The sequence below is a fragment of the Cyprinus carpio genome, chromosome B9 (genome assembly GCF_018340385.1).
Source record: "Cyprinus carpio isolate SPL01 chromosome B9, ASM1834038v1, whole genome shotgun sequence".
Lineage (NCBI taxonomy): Eukaryota > Metazoa > Chordata > Actinopteri > Cypriniformes > Cyprinidae > Cyprinus > Cyprinus carpio.
Genome location: NC_056605.1, coordinates 30323482 through 30337344, shown reverse-complemented (window position 1 = coordinate 30337344; position 13863 = coordinate 30323482). Strand labels below are relative to the sequence as shown.

The 13863-nt window shown below is 32.2% G+C and overlaps 1 protein-coding gene across 3 annotated transcripts in view; it reads right to left on the bottom strand.

Moving 5' to 3' along the window:
• Positions 1-556: 556 nt before the first annotated feature.
• Positions 557-13863, bottom strand: part of LOC109087065 (RNA-binding motif, single-stranded-interacting protein 1) — a 59479-nt gene continuing 46172 nt past the window's right edge. For all 3 annotated transcript variants that reach the window (XM_042731892.1, XM_042731893.1, XM_042731894.1), the window contains exons 7-14: positions 11812-11927; positions 10406-10455; positions 9296-9383; positions 9142-9192; positions 6513-6623; positions 5296-5376; positions 3989-4067; positions 557-2343 (exon numbers count right to left, since the gene is read on the bottom strand). In XM_042731892.1, coding sequence (XP_042587826.1) covers positions 3996-4067; positions 5296-5376; positions 6513-6623; positions 9142-9192; positions 9296-9383; positions 10406-10455; positions 11812-11927 — 569 coding nt within the window. In that variant the 3' untranslated portion in view covers positions 557-2343; positions 3989-3995. The remainder of the gene's footprint in view (positions 2344-3988; positions 4068-5295; positions 5377-6512; positions 6624-9141; positions 9193-9295; positions 9384-10405; positions 10456-11811; positions 11928-13863) is intronic.

The following is a 13863-nucleotide window of genomic DNA, read 5'->3' as shown; positions in this document are numbered from 1 at the left end:
ATATATCTATATCATCTTGATGATGAAATTAATGTCAAGCATGCAAAACATGTTGATTGGATTTTTTGGGGGGATTTTTTTATTCCTCATCTGAATACTGTTAAATTTAAAGGATTTGTTGTGGAGTGAGGGGAACTAAAATACATGTTTATTATAGTGTTTATAAGCATTTCATTTTATCTGTACTTTACATTATTTCTGAATGTAATTATAATACAATTGTGACTTCTCTATGTCTTTTTTCTTGCAACAATGCAATTTTGGACCATTGTGACTTATATATACCTAAACAAATTATTTGTGACCCTGGAGCACAAAAGCAGTCTTAAGTCTCTGGGGTATATTTGTACCAATAGCCAAAAATACATTGTATGGGTCAAAATGACAGATTTCTATTTTATACCAAAATTAATTTGGTTATTTTTTTAAGATAATTTTATATGAAGATATTTTGTAAAATTCCTACTGTAAATATATCAAAACTTCATTTTTGATTAATAATACGCATTGCTAAGAACTTCAATGGAAAGCTTATTTATTCAGCTTCCAGATGATGAAAAAAAAAAGACCCCTTATTTTTGGTTTTATGCTCCAGGGTCACATATATAATGCAGTTACATAATGCACCTGTGTTTTACATTATTTCAGAATGTAACCATAGAACTTTGACTTATCTGTGTTTGTTTCTCTTAACAACGTAATTTTGACCCGGTGCGACTTTCCGCAAAATACGGTGCATAGAGAGTAAGTGCACTACTTTTGCCAAATTCTAAGGCAGCATCACACATACCCTTCACTGAAAAGTCAAATTCATAATGCATTTCAAGTGAAAAATCTATCCAAAAACTCTTCGAATTTATTCAACACAGAAAAAGAGCAAAATAGTTGATTCTAATTAAAAACTAATATTTGTACTGTAATTTTACTGCAAACGTGCCAATGCAAAAGTCTATTTGTATGATGCATTAATGAATTATGATGCTCCCTTAGAAGGCAGCAGTCTATGTAGGCAGCTCACTAGGGTTTCGGAACGGAGCCGTCATTTCAACCTGTCCTCGTTCCGTGTTTTAGTTTCAGTTGTCTCCGCTCTGTAGTGATGTCTTCGTTTAGTTTGTGGCACTTGCTGGATCCAAATCATCCTTCAAATCGGTGTCCGCACCTCGCCAACTAAAGACAGATGAATGCATATGTACAAAGAAGGCACATTCTCCACAACTGCAACCCAGTCTGTTATAAAGTCTCAGCGTGGCCCGGCTCGAGAGAAAACGACGTCACATCCGCGCGATCCGCTCGCCGACTGTCTTTGGTGACGTAAACTTGAAAGTGCCGAGATTTGTTTGCCTGCTATAGTAAAACGAGCACTAAAATCTACACCTCTCCCAAAAAAAGTTGTCACAGGAGGTTGCACTCTGAACGATATTCGATCTGACTGACAGGCCACGCCCCATCCCGCCCCTCATTAGAATACGAGTCAAAGCTCCTCCCCCTCCCACACAAGTTCATCTAAAGCTAAACTACAACACCGAGATTTATAAACGAAAAGGCAATTATCAAAAATGTGATCGTTCAGCAGAATTTCTACCACATTCAAACAACCAAAGGCTCGTCGTCACCTCTGATTATAAAAACATTAAATCCTATTAAAACTCCATCAACGTTATCACTCGAAACAGTTTGTACTCTAAAAGATCGGAAAAAGCAAAACACCGAAATCCAAGCGTGGCGGAAATGTTCCTTTGCGAGATGCTAAAAAGCCCTATTCAGCTGATTTACAAGGCAGCAGCCGGACGTCTTTTCTTCGGCTACTGTACGGGAAAGAGTTTAAGGCAAATCGTATAAGACGGACAGATCGGTCTGACCGAAGATGAAGCACACGACAAAAACACATCAACGACACTCACACCGCAAGCACAAACGCAATCTTTCTCAGGATGTCCGGCTGATAGATCTCTAAAAACAAACGTCTGTTTCAGTACAAAAGAAAAGAGAGAGAGAGAGAGAAAACAAATCTGAAATCATAAAAATAAGAAGAATCTCCATGACGAAGTTCCTGCATCTATGTGACGATCCTTGGTAAAAAATAAGCATTGTTTCCTTAGTAAAATAAAACTTTTTCTTCCCATTTCATTTGTGTTTTCTTTGTTAGCATCCTCTGATGAAATGAATCCTTGATTTGCACCTAATGGAACTTATACCAAAATAGTTGAAGTAGTTTTATTATAAAAACCGAGGAACTCATCGTAGAACCTGTGCAAAAGGTCGATTCATCGGTAGAGCCGGTCCTTCAAAGGAAGCTGTTATTGATTTAGCAGTCATCTCCTTCTCTCTCGAACCCCGACAACCCTACGATAGAAACAAGAACACTCTCAATCAACTGAGTGTCCAAATGTGAACATTTATTCAGCAAGGAAGCATTCAATTGATCAAAAGCGACAGTTAAAAACATATAGAATGTTTAAAAAGATCTGTATTTTAAATAGTTACAGTCAATGCATTTTTTATTTTCATAAAAGAATCTTTTTAAATAATTTGTATCCCGGTTTTAAATGATGTTTTTTTGAGCTTTATTTTTTTCAACATTGATAATAATCAGAAATGTTTCTTGAGAGGCAAATCAGTATATTTAAATGATTTCTGAAGATCATGTGACACTGAAGACTGGAGTAAATTAGGCTTTGCATCACAGGAAAAAAATACATTTTAAAATAGATTCACCCAGAAAACAGTTATTTAAATTGTTAGAATATTTCACAGTATTAGTATTTTTACAGTATTTTTCATCAAATAAACGCAGCCTTGGTGGGCAGAAGAATCTTATACTGAATAAATTTCATTAAATTTAACTTGATGTTCTGAAATAATTAAAGCGAAGCCTGAACCAAAAATTAATAGAAACTATAGAGACATATTTAAAAACAACAAAAACTATAAAAATGGCAAAAATACCCAGCACAATCACTAAAACTTTAATTAAAATTAACATGAATGCATAAAATAAAAAAATGAAAGTATTTCAAAATATTAACAACAAAAACTACTATTAAATGTATATTCAACAACAATTTCCAGGTACGTAAATCACAAATTTAATATTATTTTTTCCCCTCAGGTTTTCATCATTTATTCACTCTCGTGTCATTCCACCCTCATATTTTTCTTCTCTCTACCAGCCTTTATAAATATTTTCAATTATGTTCAACTGAAAGCGATGCCTCTGAATGAATCACAGCAGGTCTGAGATCACTGATTCCTCCGTGTCATGTGACTCAAGTTCAGTCTATACGAACACGTTCTATTGACTTTTTTTATGATGCTTTTTGGATCTCGATGGCAATAATCAGCATCCATTATCACTGTACAGGTAAAAAAAATCTCTGAAGAGAGAAAATAACACTAGTCTGGAATGAGTAAATTATGAACAAATTGTTTGTTTTTTTTATTGGTGAACTATTCCTCTAATTCAGACATAAATCACAGAAGCACTCAAACCAATATTGCATCTGTTGCACCTGTTTACACTGCCAGACCAATCATTTCAAACAGATGTAAACCAATAATGCAGCAACACTTGAAATGACCTCTAAACATTTAGATAAGAATCATGCACAAGGTTTCATCCTCCTGGAACCCAGAAAGGCATTTTGATCTTCTGTAATGTACACTTGTTTGGTGAACATCTCTGAGAATATACATACAGTACAGTTCTGGTGCATCTTAAACAGGACATCCTGAGCTTTTCACACATACCAGATTCAGGTTTGACTTCTCTTCAGTTTTTTAAAAATGGCTGACAATGGCTGAGGAACAGCAAGTTTATTATTTAGTCCTGATCAGTATCATTGAGATATATATAATCTCAGTAGATTTTAAATCAGGATAAACTTGAACAAAAAATCCCCCCCCTCCGGGTCCCAAGAGCTTATTGTAGAATGACACACATGTGCAGGTATGTGATGTGTGTGTGTGTGGACAGGTGTGATTTATTTACCTCTTCATCACTTGGCCTGCTGATAGGTATAAGGTGAATGATCACTGGACGATTCCACCTGAGGTTGTGGACTGTTCTCCTACAACAAAACATGAGGTTTATTTTCTCGCATTTATGCACCAAACCACCACAAATCATGAAAGTTCAAATCAAAACAGAGATCTGCAGTGCTAATGTAATATAAGTCAGAATATTAATGAGTGATAGTAGTTTTCTTCACATCTTTCAATGATTACATGCACTATTAAGGATGAATGTCACAAAAATTATTAATATTTCACCCTAAAATAATATAACATCTGATTTCACATTCAGTTTTTTTCTGTATTATGTTAAAACATACTGTAAAAATAAATAAATTATAATAATTTACTTGCAATACTTCAATTTAATTGTTGTTATTGTTATTATTATTATTATTATTATGCATCAGATGAATAAGGATTTGGGAAGAAAGTGCTTAATTGTCATAAAAATCATCTGGTTTACTGTAAAAATAAATTATTATAATACAGTAATTTATTTTTACACATTTTATTGCAGAAATTAACAGAAATTAAACCCACAATACCTCAAAGTATAAATACTTTAATAGTTTGATTTAAATAATAATTTACTGTTATTGTTATCATTATTATGCGTCATAATAATGATGATTTAGGGAGAATTATCTTAAGTGTCATGAAAATAATCTCACAGTGTAAAGCAATGTCATCAGTCCTAAAAATAATATTATACTTGAGTCAATTTGAGTATTTTCTGTATTACTGTAAAAATACTGTATATTTATTATTATTAATTTATTATACTGTAAATTAAATTGATTATTTTATTATTTAATATATTATTTATTAGGCAATGCATAAAGTACTACCATAATGTAGAAATACTTTACTTTAATTTACATAGTATTATTATTATTATTACATTTCTTGTTATATTATTATTATGCATCACAGTAATGAAGATTTAGGGAGAAAGTGCATGAAAATAATTTCACAGTTAAAAAAAAACAACAACAAAAAAAACAATGTTCCTTAAAACACGCATTATTTTCTTCCAAAGTATTCTATTTTATTTCTTTTGTTTGATTTAGAGTGAAGTTTAGTGATTTAGAGTCCAGTTCCCTGGAGATGTTCTTCACAGGTTTTGTGCGAATTCTCTCCAGAACATTTCAGCACAGTTGCACAAGCCCAGTCTGTTCCTGAACTTTTCTCCATTTATGGTGATTGTGAATTCAGGAAGTTCTTCAGTACAGGACGAGGTTAAATGTGTGTCTGGGAAAGTGTTTTTCATCATGAACCCACCTCTACTGAGACGGTGGTGGTCTGCATGTGAGTGTATGGAGGGATATACGGCCCCTGGAGAGCTGGACTGGCTTGCATGAACTACACAGAGAGAGACGAGAGAGATTCATATGAACACACCAACATATGCTACTACAAATCTGCACACACTGTGTTTTGTGCTCGCATTCCATCAGCAGTTTTATATTAGCTTGCTTTTGTGCATTTCTGCTGAGTTGTGCATGAGTCATGTGTTGCCTGCATGTTTAAATATATACATTTTGCAGGCTTTGTCCAGTATTTGCAGAATGATCTGTCTTTTGTTACACACACAAAAAAATATTACACTAAAATTTCCAACATAAAACCACATTTTCCATTATGCACAGAAAATGTTTTTCCATTTTAGGTTTTAATCGCAACTTGATTTTTCACCAGTAGGTGGCTTTCAAGTTTAGTCATAGAGCTTGCTATAAATAGCATACTAATTCTGCAGTATATCTTATGAATACTGTGCACAGCATGCACATTTGTATGCATGCATATTTGGACCTAATGCATTTGCCAAAATGTGCAGTATACAATAATCCACACTGCATAAAAAATTATCCCATAATGCAATGCAATCACTTGACTCAATGCACTTGACCTTTTTAGGTTTAATGACAAATAATATCACAACTGAATTATAATATTTCTATATTTCTATTCATTATTTGACTGGGTTGCCAAATGTTAGGAAATTAGGAACGTTTAATTAAAAATGCAAATAAAAACTATCCCTGCATACACGGCTTAGAAAAACTCTCATAATGCAAAGCACTCACTTGACTCAATGCATTTGACCTTTTAAAATGTAATGACAAAAGTAATATTGCATGCATATTTTAATAATTCTATTTTGATTCATTATTTGGGTTGCCAAATGTTAGGAAATTAGGAAAGTTTAATTAAAATGCAAAATAACTTATAATTTCATATGCAATGTGATGAGGTCATGTGACAGAAATTTACCATACAATTTTTTTTATCTATATAGTACTATATAGTACAGTATATATACTGTTTTGCAGTTTTAAAAAATAGTAGGCAGTATGCAATGTATACTGCAGTATGCAAACGCTGTTGCATTCCGTCTGCATTCACAGACACAGACTTTAACAGCTGGAAATGATTTAGCCGATCTTGAAGAAACAAAACAACACATATGTAAGCACTCAAGTGTTGATTGTGCTCACCGTTCCTGCGCTGCCCAGAGAGAGGTGACTCATTTGCTGAGCGAGAGGACCCATCATGGACGCGGGCTGCAGAGTCATGGAGTGATCTATAGAGGGCGATATCACTGCTCCCTACCACACAACGAGAGAGTTACAGTACATTTATTCATTTAGGAAGAAAAAGCAAGAAAGACACATACATAAATTTCCTTTTAGAACTGGCCAGTTTGAAATAAATCAAAATAAGTATGACTATTTTACTCGATATGTGTGTGTACTATTTATTATTAAACATTTGCAGTAATGTGAATGCATTTTCCAGTGTTGTTATTGTTAATTCAAACTATAGCATGTTGTTGCAATTAACTGAAATAAAGCTGAAATGAAACAAAAACGATAAATATTACACTTAATATGTTGCATTGGCTAAAATAAACATGAATAAATAAATGAAACTTGACTGTTTTACTCAACGTGTGTACTATGTATTTTCAAGCATTTGTAGTATGAATATAATATAAAATAAAACAAAATATAAAATAAAAAATAGATGAAAAACGTAAAAAAAAAAATACTGTTTGCCAACTAACTGAACAAAATAAAACAGTAAGTATAAATAATATATAATGTGTGTATTATGTTTTTTTCAAGCATTTGCAGTATGCAGACGTACATTATCTTTTCAGTGTTGTTATCATTCTCTAAAACTATAATTAATTACATTTGTTGTCATTAATTGAAAAAAGCTGAAATAAAATAAAACATAAATATAAAGCTTAAAAAATGTTTGGTAAATGACTCTATAAAAAAAATAAATAAATAAACAATGCTCTTACAAAAAAGTTGGAAATAAGCAACTTAATGAATATTTTTTGCTTATTTCAATAATAAACTAATTTGCTGTATTCACCAAAAAAGTACCAAACTAATGCTAGTAATACCATGGTATTCTTTGAAATTTGGGATAAAAAATGCTTGTGATGTTTAATATGAAGTAAATGTGACTTATTTGAGAGTTTAAGCGCCCTATGATCTCTTTTATTATGGCCCAACACCCTATAAAGCCCACTTGGCAGGCGACTGGAGCACCCTAGGTCTCTCTTGGACGTGCGTGATGAGTCCTGGTTTCTTACACTGTGAGTCAGACTCGGTGCCATCCGTGCCATTACTGGCCTTTAAATGCCAGAGTTTCCTCATTTCTGATTAACGACACTCAGCTCTATACGTCCTGACTCACACCAGTCATTATAGCACACATTACACACACCCTCTTGAAAACAAACACACACACACACACTCATTTAGACTCTCCCTGTATGACAGAGTCATTCATGCAGTTTCACTTATTACACACACACACACACACACACACACACACACACACACACACACACACACACACACTGTAATCCAGCATCTGGGTGTGATTCAGTGTTAATGCATGTATGCAAACACACACTCACACCAGTATTTCCTGCACAACAGTGATGGCCGCTGCCTCTATTCAGAAGTATGAAACACACATCAAAAATGTCCACTGTTTCATTCTGCTATAGGCAATGTTGCTTCTAAAAGCAGCTTCTCAAACAATGAAACTACTAAATGAAATATCAGACCAAAATCAAGGTGTCTGTTCTTTGTAGCAATGTTATATTAGTATCACTGATACAAACTATAATAGTTTCTGTTAATATTTTGAATTTGATTTGATTTTTGTATTTTCTGTTTTCACTTTACTTTTAGGTTAAAGCTTTAGTAATTTTGTTGTATTTTTGTCATTATATGTCTATAGATTTTTTAAATTGATTTAGTTTTAGTTATTTTATTACTTGGAGATTAAGTAAACAAAAATGAAAGTTTTTAAATATTTATAACTTTTTTACTATGATTTTGATAACTATAAAATACATATGACAATAATAAAATAAAATAATATTATATTCCAACTTTTTCACAGTAATGTTACAAATGCACATTTGTTAAGGTTACAGAAACTTAAATTTGCCTAATTTCCAACCGGCTGTTCATACGACAGCCTAAAGTTAAAGACACATACATGAGTATTGTTATTATGGTATTTTTATCATATAAAATAAATACATTTAAAATTATGAATAAGACAAAAAAAATAAATAAAAGGGAAAGGAAGAAAGAAAAGAAAAGAATAAAATATAAATAAAATAGTACAATAAAATTTAAATAAATAAAAAAAATATATAACAGTTATTAGCACATCCAGTTATAACAAAACAGAACAAAATATAAAATAAAAAAGTACAAAAATGACAAAATAATTAAAATAAAAAATTAATAATTAGAATAGCTAGTTATTATATTAATACTGGCATGTAGAAATAAAAAGAAACATTTCTTTAGAAATGTAAACTTCAGACTGATGCATGCATATCTTTGCACATTCTTTAATACTGTGCCCAACTGCCAGCTTATTAACAATTCTATTTGGCATAAGATTGATTCTGATGACTCAGAATGAATCCATAAATTGCTGTGGTTTCTGCTGTTAGTATGTCTGTTTGGACTCTCTGTCCCTGTCGCCCACACTCTCAGTCTATGAGCAGTCATGAGCTAGTTCAAGTGTAATTCTCCCACACAAACAAACAAACACTGCTCAGGACAAGCAGAGACTCACCGGATGCTGCAAGATGTAGGGCTGATGGGTGACCCAGGATGGATTCTGTACCTAAACAATAAAATACAGATTATTAGTGTCCCTTAAGACAGTTCTGATGCCTCCATCTCTGAGACCTCCATCAGTCTGTAAGCAGTAGAGTTTGATATGTTACCTGGTAGGTGGACATAGGGGAGATGTATGGAGAAATGGGGGTCTGTGTGATCATTCTGTTTGTAATACTGTAGGCGGTTGGATAGAATCTGTAGAAAGATAAAATCGGTATATTTAAGCAATAATTCATGACAGGTTGTAAATATAGCATGATAACCTTGAGTATGATTATGCTGCCTTCTAAGATATCTTATTATGGAATTATATAAATATAATTCATTTCATACTAAAAAGTATTAGTAAGTATTAAGTACTTGACTATTTTATTTAATATGTGTGTGAACTGGGCATTTTAAACAACTATTAAAACTAGAATTGTTCTTATTAATTGAAAAAAAGCTGAAAATAATCAAATGAAAAATGTAACTGAAATACATGAAAAAAAATTAACTGAAAAGAAAGAAACAAAAAATGTAAAACTTTAAACGTTAGTTATTTGGGTATCTAAAAATAAAATAAAATAAAATAAATACTCTCAAAGAAAAAAATAGAGTTGAAAATAATGAAATTAATATTTAAATATTTAAAACTTTAAAAAATGTACATAAAAATGAGAAATAGAAATGTTGCTTTGGCAACTAAAAACAAATAAACAAATAATATAAAATAAAATAAAATAAAATAATAAAAAATAAATTAAAACAGAGTTGGAAATATACAATTTAATGACTGGATGTTCCCAAATAAAAATACAAAAAAATTATCAAATTACTAAAATTTTATAAAAATTATACTACATTTAAAATTTCCTAAAAATTAAACTACATTTAAAATTTAACTAAACTACTAAAATTTAATTTAAAATAAAGCTGAATTAAAATAATCAAACAAAAAAAATTAAACTTAAAAAATTTGAAATGCAGAAGCATTTAATAAAATATATAAAAGCTAAAAGCTAAATATATAAAAGCTAAAAGCTAAATAGAAATAACAAAAATAAATAAATAAAGCACATAACAGTAAGTACTAAAACATGAACTAAAATTAAAAATTAAAATAAAAACGAAAATATAAAAATAAAAGCTAATTTAAAATACTAATAAATTCTACAATAGTGTATAAATAATACTACAGTAACAATGGCTCTTTCTCAGCTCTTGTTGTCTCGTACCCGTTTTGCATAGCAGCTGTGGTGGGGTCGTATGTGAGTGTCATGCCAGTCTATGAGAGAAAGAGAGAGAAATAAAACAATTATACACAATTCAACTCATAGCTGCTCTGAATGTTGAAGTGTTGAAGTGTTGAAAATGAAGTCAAAAGTGTTGTGCCACTTTTAGCTTGTGAATCATGTGAATCTGAGAAGAAATGACTTCATACATCCTTTTAAAGAAAGAAATGAGCAGAAATGAAGTTAGTTTAAAAGTTAGTGAAGAGAAAAGCTCCTGCAGCATTTCAGCACAGATACAGACTTGCTTTGATATTTTGTTATATTAACTCCCTGAAACTGCATAAGGTTTAATGAAATTATCTGGTGTGACAGAAAACCCATTATGCTGTAATTATCGACTCAATTAATTGATGTGATGTGATACATTTTACTTCTGATTTTCTTTATGAATGGTCATGTGACACTTTGAACACTTGAAATTTACCGTTCAAAATAAAATAAAATAATACTATAAAATAAACAAGAGTGTAATACTTTATAAATAACAGAATAAAAAAACGAAATAATAAATAAATAAAATAATAGAAAAAATGTAGTACATGGAAACGAAAGACACATTTCTTTATAAACAGATTGTGAGAAATGTGATCAGATCAGCAAGATTTAATTCTGTTCTGAAGAGTACTGTTCAAAATAAAATAAACTGAAAAATGAAATATTAAAGTAATAAATAAGAATAAAATAATAAATAACAATAATAAAATAAAAAATATGTTATTACTGATCAAATCACTTCAAGATGTCAGACAAAGCAAAAGAAATGCTGATTATTATAAATACAATTAATTCAATCTCAAAAAGTAGTGAAATATCTGTGTGTGTGCTATGGACTTTTAGACTAGTATCACACTGCAACTAAAATCTTCTGAAATTACCATAACTACAAATCAGTCACTTATAAGGGTACATTTCAGTTCCCTTGGTTTAGGAACAGCATGAGTGTCATGATGGGAAATCACAGGTGACTAAGCAGTTTACACACACACACACACACACACACACACACACACACACACACACACACACACAAGAAGTGTGAAAACAGCCTAAAATCGTACAGAATGACTAACTAACACACACACACACACACACACACACACACACACACACACACATATCTCAGTCCCACTTCTGTGGTTCACGTAATATATGACTGTACTGGTGTAGCTTGTATAAACACACACACACACACACACGCACACACACACACACACACACACACACACACACACACACACACACACACAGCCCTGCTGTCCATGCGCTCAATAACAAAGCTGTGGCAGGTGATATATGGCTGCAAAAAGCGGTACACAACATGGTGGAGAGAGCAAAAGAGCAGTACTCACAAGTCTGGTCTCTCCGTCTCTGGCCCAGGCTCGTCCATTCTGCACATATTTATTTTGACTCTGACGCTTCTTTTGGCCTCCGTCCGCAAACTTGCACAGCAAGGGTTCTGACGGGGCTGCAGACACACACATGAACCCTCAGCGTGAGTTGACTGCTCTCTCATAGACAGCAGAGCTGAGCGCTCCGACCAAAACCATCATAATGTGGCAGTAGAAATGGCTTGAGATTTTGTTCAACCCCAGCAGAACTGCTTTATGTTATTCAGCGCATCAAACAGGGAGGGAAAATACATTTTAGCAACCTCTGAAACGACTTTCCTTTTAGATGACATCACAAATGCCTCCCCCTCTCACTCAATTCTGGTGCTGTATATAAAGCCCACTTTTCACAATCCGATCAATGCACAATATATCAGCACCACGTCAGGTGAATATGGCCATTGAATGATTTAATTTGTTTCTGTGTATTCAAGATTTAAGATTCATTATCTAGCAACAACCCTTTAAGAGCAAAATCTATTGAATATTTTATTGTAATATGTTGTGCTCTTAAAAGGAAAGTGTTTTAGTTAGTTATTCTGCCGCATAAAAAAAAAATCATGCTTCGGTAAATAATTAGGAGATCATTTGTAATTATGACAAAATGTCTACATTTGGACTTTTTGTCTTAATTGTGACGTTTTAGCAATTTTGACTTTTTATCTCTGAATTATAACTAAGATATGTCATAATTTTGACATTTTATCTTATAATTTTAACTTTTTATGTCCTAATTATGAATTCTGAAAATTATGATTTTTTTTCTTGTGTGGTTGAAAATAACTGGAAGTTATTTTTATGTTCTATTAAGTTTTTTTTTAAACAAATTTTAAAACTTGCAATATCTACCATTTATTGTTTTCAGTCATAACATTTACTGTCCTAATTTTGACTTTTTATCTCATAATTATGACTTTTCATCTCATAATTTCAACTTTTTATGTCCAAAGTATGTCAGGATTTCAGCTTTTTTAGTATTTTTTCCCTATGTGGTAGAAATGTCCAAATATTAATTATTTTTATAATGTTTTATTAAGTTATGTTTATATTAAGTTATGTCTTTTTAACAAATCCAGATATATTTACAATATCTTCCTTTTATTGGTTATCAGCCATAACATTTTGACTTTTTGACAGGCATTCTATCTCATAATTATGACTTTTTATTTCATAACCGTAATTTTGAATGTCATAATTATGAAATGTAATTTTTATAATTATGACTTATTAAAGTACTTTTTTCTTATGTGGCGGATTTTTTTTAAGTTAGTTTTATTGTGTTTTATTAAGTTATGTTTTCTGTGTCTTAAAGATAGATTTGCAATATCTGCTAATTACTGGCTTTCGGCCATAACATCTTAATAATTACAGCATCAGCCACAGTTTCAGTATTGAAGCATCCCTAATTTCTGCCGCATAAAACCCAGTATTTTTCCACATTGAATATCAATGTTGCATGAAAAAACACATCTAATTATGGGGCAGAAATGGGATGCACTCATTGACTTTAATGCTGCAACTTGCGATGCTGCTTTGCTGCTAAATGAGCAGACTTGTTCTGTTATATATTTTTAACTTTATTCAATGTTTCTTTGTTGCACATGTAAAGGTTCAGTAAGTGTGACTCTTTCTACCACAGCATAAACGGCCCAGCAAAATCTCCACCAGTTACATGCCGTCATCTCAAGACCCTCCGGCTCCATCCGCAATGACTTTCCCACAATGCTTGGAGAACAGGCATCTAATTTGGACGCTGTCTTCGTATAATCCCCTTCCTACCTTTCTGACACGGTCAGTGGAGACTATTTCAGTCTAATAATCCAATTAAAATGCTTAGAGAGGCCACGCCAGGCCAGTAAGAGAAAATTAGCACACATTGCTTTCACTTCAGCCCCAAATGAGCCTTCACTAATCAATAAGCTGCATCATGCCCATGTAGTTCCTCCCAGGTCTGTAATTTCAGCATTTCGTGCAGCGAGTCTAAATCTACATTCGTGCGAAAGCCGTTTGGTA